Source organism: Petaurus breviceps, unplaced genomic scaffold (assembly GCF_028583685.1).
Source record: "Petaurus breviceps papuanus isolate PSGF00001 unplaced genomic scaffold, PetGlider_PUasm1.0 91133, whole genome shotgun sequence".
Taxonomy (NCBI): domain Eukaryota; kingdom Metazoa; phylum Chordata; class Mammalia; order Diprotodontia; family Petauridae; genus Petaurus; species Petaurus breviceps.
The window spans coordinates 61,057,859-61,064,743 of record NW_027187419.1 but is presented as its reverse complement, the minus strand read 5'-3'; the positions used below and the strand labels follow the sequence as shown (position 1 = coordinate 61,064,743).

General features: G+C 44.0%; 1 protein-coding gene across 3 annotated transcripts in view; it reads left to right on the top strand.

Annotated features, from left to right (window-relative positions):
- The first annotated feature begins 419 nt into the window (after positions 1-419).
- USP12 (ubiquitin specific peptidase 12) overlaps positions 420-6,885 on the top strand; it is a 123,807-nt gene continuing 117,341 nt past the window's right edge. The window contains exons 1-2 of one of the 3 annotated variants that reach the window (XM_069080030.1): positions 420-739; positions 2,403-2,485. Coding sequence is in view for 1 of the 3 variants with exons in the window: in XM_069080028.1 (XP_068936129.1) it covers positions 692-739 (48 nt within the window). In the remaining 2 variants the exon portion in view is untranslated. The remainder of the gene's footprint in view (positions 740-2,402; positions 2,486-6,885) is intronic. The other 2 variants (XM_069080028.1, XM_069080029.1) reach the window with 2 other exon arrangements.

The following is a 6,885-nucleotide window of genomic DNA, read 5'->3' as shown; positions in this document are numbered from 1 at the left end:
GAAGGAAGGGCGGCAGCCTATGGAAGGGCACTAGGACCCGGAGGGAAGTGCCGGCGGCACCTCCCCGCCCCCTCAGGCCCTACCCCGCTACACGTTGGGGGCGGGGCTCTCACGGCCCGGGGGAAGGAGGAGGAGGAGAGGGCGGTGCCTCGTGCGCGTGCGGCCGCTCGGGCTCGGCGGGCAGGCTGCTGGGGGCGGAGCTTGCTGGCCTCTAGCAGCGGGGTGGAGGCGGAGGAGGAGGCGGAGGGGGTGCGGGCCGCTCGGGCTGTGGGTCCCCGGGGTGCGGCGAGTGGGTGGTGCCGGAGTTGTCTGGACAGGCCGGGCATTAGGGCCCTGGCGGAACTTGCTCCCCAGGCCGCGCTGGGCGGGGTGCGAGGCGGGCTGGAGCGGGCCCCGGAGGCAGCGGCTGCGCCCTGAGCCGGGGAGGAGCTGCAGCCGGAGCCGGAGCCGGAGCCGGGGGCGGGGGCCTTGGCCAGAGTGCGGGAGCGCTGGGCTCAGACGGTTGTCCGGGTCGGTCTGTGGGTCGCTCGGCCGGTCCTTCAGTCAGCCAGCCGGACTGGGGCTGGTGGGCAGCCGGCAGTGAGGGAGGCGGCCCCGCTGCCCTGCTCCTCCCCCGCGCCCGGTGCTCGGAGCCCGGCGTCGCCGCCGCCGCCGCTGCCGCTGTGATTGGGTGGAAGATGGCGCTGGGCGGATGGAAATCCTAATGACAGTCTCCAAATTTGCTTCCATCTGTACCATGGTAGGTGGGAGCTGCGTCGGGAGCGGGCGTCCCGGGGGAGCCCCTGACCTTCCCCCGCCCGCGGCGGCCCCGGACTCCGCGGGGCCTAGGGCGGCCCCCGGGTTGGAGGAGACAGGCGGCCGGGGCCGGGTTGTTCGAGGAGGAGGAGGAGGAGGAGGAGGGCGGTGAGGGCGGGTTACGGGCTCCTAGGAGGAGTGGAGGCGAGAGCATAGGCTGCCGTTAGGGGAGGCACCGGCGGGCGGGGAGGGCTTGGACATTGGGGCGGCGGGAGCCATTAGAGGCCTCCCTGGACCGGCCGGTGTGTGCGTGTGTGCGTGTGCGCGCGCGTGTGTGTGTAAAAGATAGTGGAGGATCCCCTCTCCGCGCGCGCGTGTCTGTGTGTGTGTGTGTGTGTAAGTGTGTAAGATATCGGGGGCTTTCCCTTTACCATGTGGGTGTGAGGATTGGAGGTTTCCCCCTCAACTCCTCCCCCCACCCCCGTGTGTGTGTGTGTGTGTGTGTGTATGTGTCTGAGTGATCGGAGGCCTTTCCTCTTAGCATGTGTATGACTTTGGAGACGTGTGTTTGTAAGCTATTAGAGGTTTTCCCTTCAGCATGTGAGAGCGATTGCACTTTTATTCGCCCTGCTAGTGTGAATGAACGATGGAGGAGGTTCCACTCATCTGCGAGTGCGTGCGTGCTTGTGTGTAAGGTAATTGGAGGTCTTCATGCGAGTGTGAGAGTTTGGAGGGGCGTGTGTAAGTTATCGGGTGTGTGAGTTATTGGAGGTCTATTCGGCATGCGTATGTGAGTTTGGAGGCGTGTGTGTTTGTAGGCTATTGGAGGCTTTCCCTTCAGCGTGTGTGTGAGAGAGAGATTGGACTCATTCCCTCAGCGAGTGTGTGAGAGCAGTTGAGATTCCCGTGTGTTTGTGTGTGCTTGTGCGGGCGCGCAAGATATTGGAGCCTTTCTCCTTTGCCTATGTGTGCATGAGAGATTGGAGGCTCCCCTCCCAGTGTGTGTTATTTAAGGCTTGTGCGTGTGAGGTTTGAGATAGTGGAGGCTTCTCCCTTAGCTTGTGTGAGTTACTGGAGGGTCTTCCCTCTGTATGTAAGGGAAGCCTGGAAGTTTCTCCTTCTGTATGTATGTGTATTATAGTCACCTCTTAGTGTGAGGGGGATGGCATTTAAGAGGTCTTTTTGGATTTTGAGGGTGATTGGGAAATTGTGGATCATGAGTAATTACTTCTGGGGTGAAACTTCTCTAATTCATTACCCAAAGAACCCCGAGTTTGATGGGATTGGGCCTCTTCTGGAAGAGGAGGAAAGATTGTGAGGTTTGAGGGCAGAGGAGACTGAAGTAGGGGAAATGAGTGTGAATAGAGCTAAAGGCAAACAAATTAGAAATTTCCAATTTTGCCTGATTGTGGAAAAGACAGCCTTTTTAGATTTTGTCATTATGGGAGGGTCTACCAAATGTGTTGATAGGAAATCTCTTTCTCCTGGGGAAGGAGATGGATAGGATTGGGTAGAATTTTTTTTTTTGGCTTCATACCTCTTGAAGGACCCTCCAGTCTGTTACTCTTGTGGGTTGAAAAGATGTACTGGTTTGTTTAAATGTAAAAATCTGGAAATGCATGTTGATGAAGAATTTTTCCTTATTTTCTATTTTAAATTTGCTGAAGAGTTCTTGTAATGAATTGCCTGCACCCTTTTCCAAACAAAAGAAGACAGTGACTGTTTAAGTGGTAGCTTGGTCTCTCAGAATGTAAGTTACTTTTAAAAACTTCAATGAAAATCTTTTAACTTATTTACTGGAATATACCTAATCCATCTGTATTTATTTAGCTTAAAGTATCTTTATCAGACTGATGGGGATGTAGTATTTGTGTGATAACCTTAAAAAAAACCCCACTTTTTTTTTTTTTAAGCAATTGGGGTTAAGTAACTTGCTCAAGGTTACATGGCCAGTTATTTCTGGGTGGGGTGCTAAGTATCAGAGCCCGGATTCAATCCCCCAGGTCATCCCCACTGGGGCTGGTACTCTTACTCTCTGTGCTACCTGGCCGCCCCCCCCCCCCCACCTTTATTCTTTACAACAGAAATGTACCAGTGTTTGTTTAGAATCTTGATTTAAACATGTTACACTTGAGTCTTCCTTCTGTGTACCAGGACTAGGATGGTCTATAGGAATATAAAGACAAAAACAAATGAAACAGCCTATGTCCTCAGGGAGCTTACCTTCTATGGGGGAATTAACTTCCACATGTATGAGTAAATAAATCACATTTACAGAATACTTTGGAGATGGGTGGTTTTGGGTTGGCAGAGATCATGAAAGGCCCTCCATATGAAGGAACCACTTAAACTGTGTTTTAAAGGACTAGGAATTTTAAGCATATGTAAAGGGGCACGGAGACTGGAGATGTTAACACCTTTTATGGAGAACTACAAATAGACCATTTTGGTGAGTGTGTAAAGGAAAGGAATGTATAGTTAACCTGGAAAGGTAGGTTAGAACTAGGTTGTGAAGAGTTTCAGAAACCTGAGAAATTCCTGTTTGTTCCTAAATGTAACCACAGCTTAGGCAGGGGAATAATGGTCAGACCAGTGCTTAAGGAATGTCAGTTTGGTAGTTTGGAGGATGGATAGAAGAGGGGAGGGAATGGATGCAGGGAAACCAAGTAAGAGGCTGTTAGTCTTGGGAAAAGGTGAGTAGAGAGAAGGAAATTGTTCCACAATACCTTGTGGAGGGAGGTAGAAAGATTTTTCAATTGATTGGACATGGGTGGTACTACAGTAGTCTTTTCAATAGAATTTGGAAATTGGAAGGAGGAGTGCTTTGTAGAGAAAGATGAGTTCTGTTTTGGATATGCAGATTTTGTGATATCTATGAAGATATACAGTAGCTGATATAATTTGAGCTGAAATACTAGGGCTGGATATATAAATTTGGAAATAATCTGCTTAAGCTTTAAAGACCTTTTTTTTTGTACATACCTAAAGGACAACAGTAGGCAGCATCATAATGGGAATAGTTATGATTCTAGATTATATTTGTAGGAAAAAGTTATTCTTTGAAGGTTAGATGTACCCAATTATTCCTTTCCCCTCATTAACCCCTTAGAAGATCACAAGTAAGATACTAAGAGAAGGAATTCTAATTGTCAGAAGAGAAGTTGTGGTGGTTTCTTTTTATTTGTACAGTATCTTTAAGAAATGAAAGATCAGAGCATGAACAGCACTTAAATCAGACAGTATTCTAATACTATGCTAAGGAATAACCTTTGAGGAAGAGAACCTGAAGAGCTGAAATAATCAAATGGCTATTTAAAAAAGTATATATGGGACTAAGGAAAATGTGTAATTCATCCAAACCGATTATTTTTTTTCAAATGTTGCTGTTTTTAATAGATTTTAGGTAAACCTATGGAGTTGTTTTTTCTTTATAGAGAGCTAGATATGGCTTGGACCTAGGTAGACAAGGGTTCTAATCCTACTTCTAGCACTTACTAGCTGTCTGACCACAAGTACTCTTTGAGTCTCACTTTCTTCCTCTAAAATAGGGATAATATTTGTAGTAACTACCTCAGAGTTATTGTTAGGCTCAATTATTATATAAAACATCTTACAAATTTTTAAAGTGCTATATTATTATTATTATTAATGTTATTCACATTTGCTTTCTGTGTCTCCTTTAGTCATTTGTAGATATAGCAGGTTTTTTTAAAAAATCAGCTCTGATTGAGGATGAGCACATAATTTATGGTTTTTTTTTTTTTTTTAAGTAAGGACTTTGTTAGATTTGACACCAAGGCAGTTCAGATAGAAGGTGGTATTAGAGACACTGAGCAAGAGGCGTCATGGTATAATCCAGGTAACTTTACAGGGCAAGGGATGGGAATATGTGAACTATTTAGCTTTGCCTTTAAATAGTAGACAATTTTTGAATGAATGAATTAAAATATTTCAGTTCCAAAAGTGTCCCTTGTTTGCTTTCTTGAAAGTGACTGCAAAACTATGGGCCAGTGAGCTTGACTTTGATTTCTAGGAAAATCCTGGAATGGATCATTAAAGAGATAGTGATTGTACATCTAGGAAAGGAAGTAGTGATTACAGTAAGCTAGTATGGCGTCGAGAGCAAGTCATGACAGACTAATTTCATTTCCTTTTCTGACATGCTTCCTAATTGATATATTTGGAGAATGCTATAAATATAGTTTACTAATATTTTAACAAATATTTTAATAATGTATCTCTTGTAATTTTTGACTAGATAATAATACATTTAAATGGATTCAGAACTTTATTCCTGGTCAAATTCATTGTCAGCTTAATGGGAAGTTTCCTGTGGAGTACCCCAGGGATCTGTGCTTGACTCTTTTTTTTTAAACATGAATTTGGGTAAAGGCAAAAATGGTATGTCCATTACATCTGCAGATGACACCAGATTGGGAGTGATAGCTCCTACACTGGATGAAAGAATCAAGACCTAAAATGATCTTGACAAATCCAGAATATTGGATTGAATTTAGTAAGACGAAATTCAGTAAGGATAAATGTAAAGTCTTATATATAAAAAAAAACTAACTTGAAAAGCATAGGATGGGGGAAGCATGATGACATAGTAGTTATTTTGAAGTGAACAGAGGGGTGATATTAGGGTATTACATGTTCAATAAGAGGCAGGCAATGTGATGTGGCAGCAAAAAAAGTTCATATGATGTTGGGATGTATTAAGAGACACAATTTCAAGGAATAAGGAGATGATAGTCTCACCACAACCTGCTCTGGTCAGACCTTATTTAAATTATTGTTTTCAGTTCTGGGCAACATAATTTAAAAAAATATTGATAAACTGGAGGGGGAAACCAAGATACTTAAGGATCTTGAATTCGTGTCACATGAGGATCACTCTGAAACAACTTGGATATGTTTGGCTTGGGGAAAAGAGGGAGGAAACAAGATAGCTGCCTTTAAATACTTGAAGGGCTGTCATTTCAGTGAGGGTTTATACTTGTTTTGTTGGGTCCCAAGGGTGTTGAACTATATATAGAAGTTGTGAAGAGGTAAATTTGGTCTAAATATCAAGAAGAAACTTGGGGGCGGCTAGGTGGTGCTAGAGCACTGGACCTCGAGTCAGGAGGACCCGAGTTCAAATCCAGCCTCAGACACTTGGCACACTTACTAGCTGTGTGACTTTGGGCAAGTCACTTGACCCCAGTTGCCCTCCAAAAAGCAAAAACAAAAACAAAAAAGAAGAAACTTGTTGACAGCTGTTCGTTTGAAGAATGGGATGCTTTGAGAAATTTTTTTTTTTCTCTATTTGAGGGCTGTGGTCTTCAAGCAGAAAGCAGAATGACTACTTGTCAGATAGGTTATAATGATTTTATTTTGAGTTGTTTGAAATAGATGGCCACAGAAGTTCCTTCTAACTTTCAGATTCTGTGATTTTCTGAATGAATGTCTAATTCTGGCTATCCACTTTCAAATTTGTGTAGCAAGGAATGCTACACAAGAATATGTGCATGACCTAGTACATCATCACCATCAGGGAAAAAACAACACCACAATCCATGTCTTACTAATGGAATAATATTTTCACTTGCATGTACAAGGCCATTTTCCACAGTCTTGATGCCCACCTTTTCAAATTTATTTTATACCATTCCTCAGTAATCCAAATTGGACTTCTCACTATTACTCAGGCTTTTTCTTAGTACATATGTTTGCTTATACCTGGAATGCACACCCTTTAACTTCCCCAAATTTTTAACTACTGGAATATTACCCATTTTTCAAGGTACATTTCAAGTGCCATTTTCTTCATTGAGCCTTCTCTGAGATAGAAATAGAAAGAGTTTAACTTAAGAGTTCCAGAACTGACTTCAAGTCCTAGCTCTGCTTCTTACTCCTGTTGTCATTATGGGAAAGTCTCTTCATCCCTCCCCAAGTTGTTCAAATTTCTCATTTCTAAAATGAGGGTGTTGAACTGGGACAAGGTCTTTTCCAGCTTTTAGATCTATGATCACTTATGCCCATGGACTCTGACTAGAGCCACCTTGGTTGGTTATAGTTCTGCTAAACTTATATGTTAGTTATTTGTATACATGTTTTGTGTTCTCTACTAGATTATGAGCTCTTTGATTATAGGGATGTTTTTTGAAT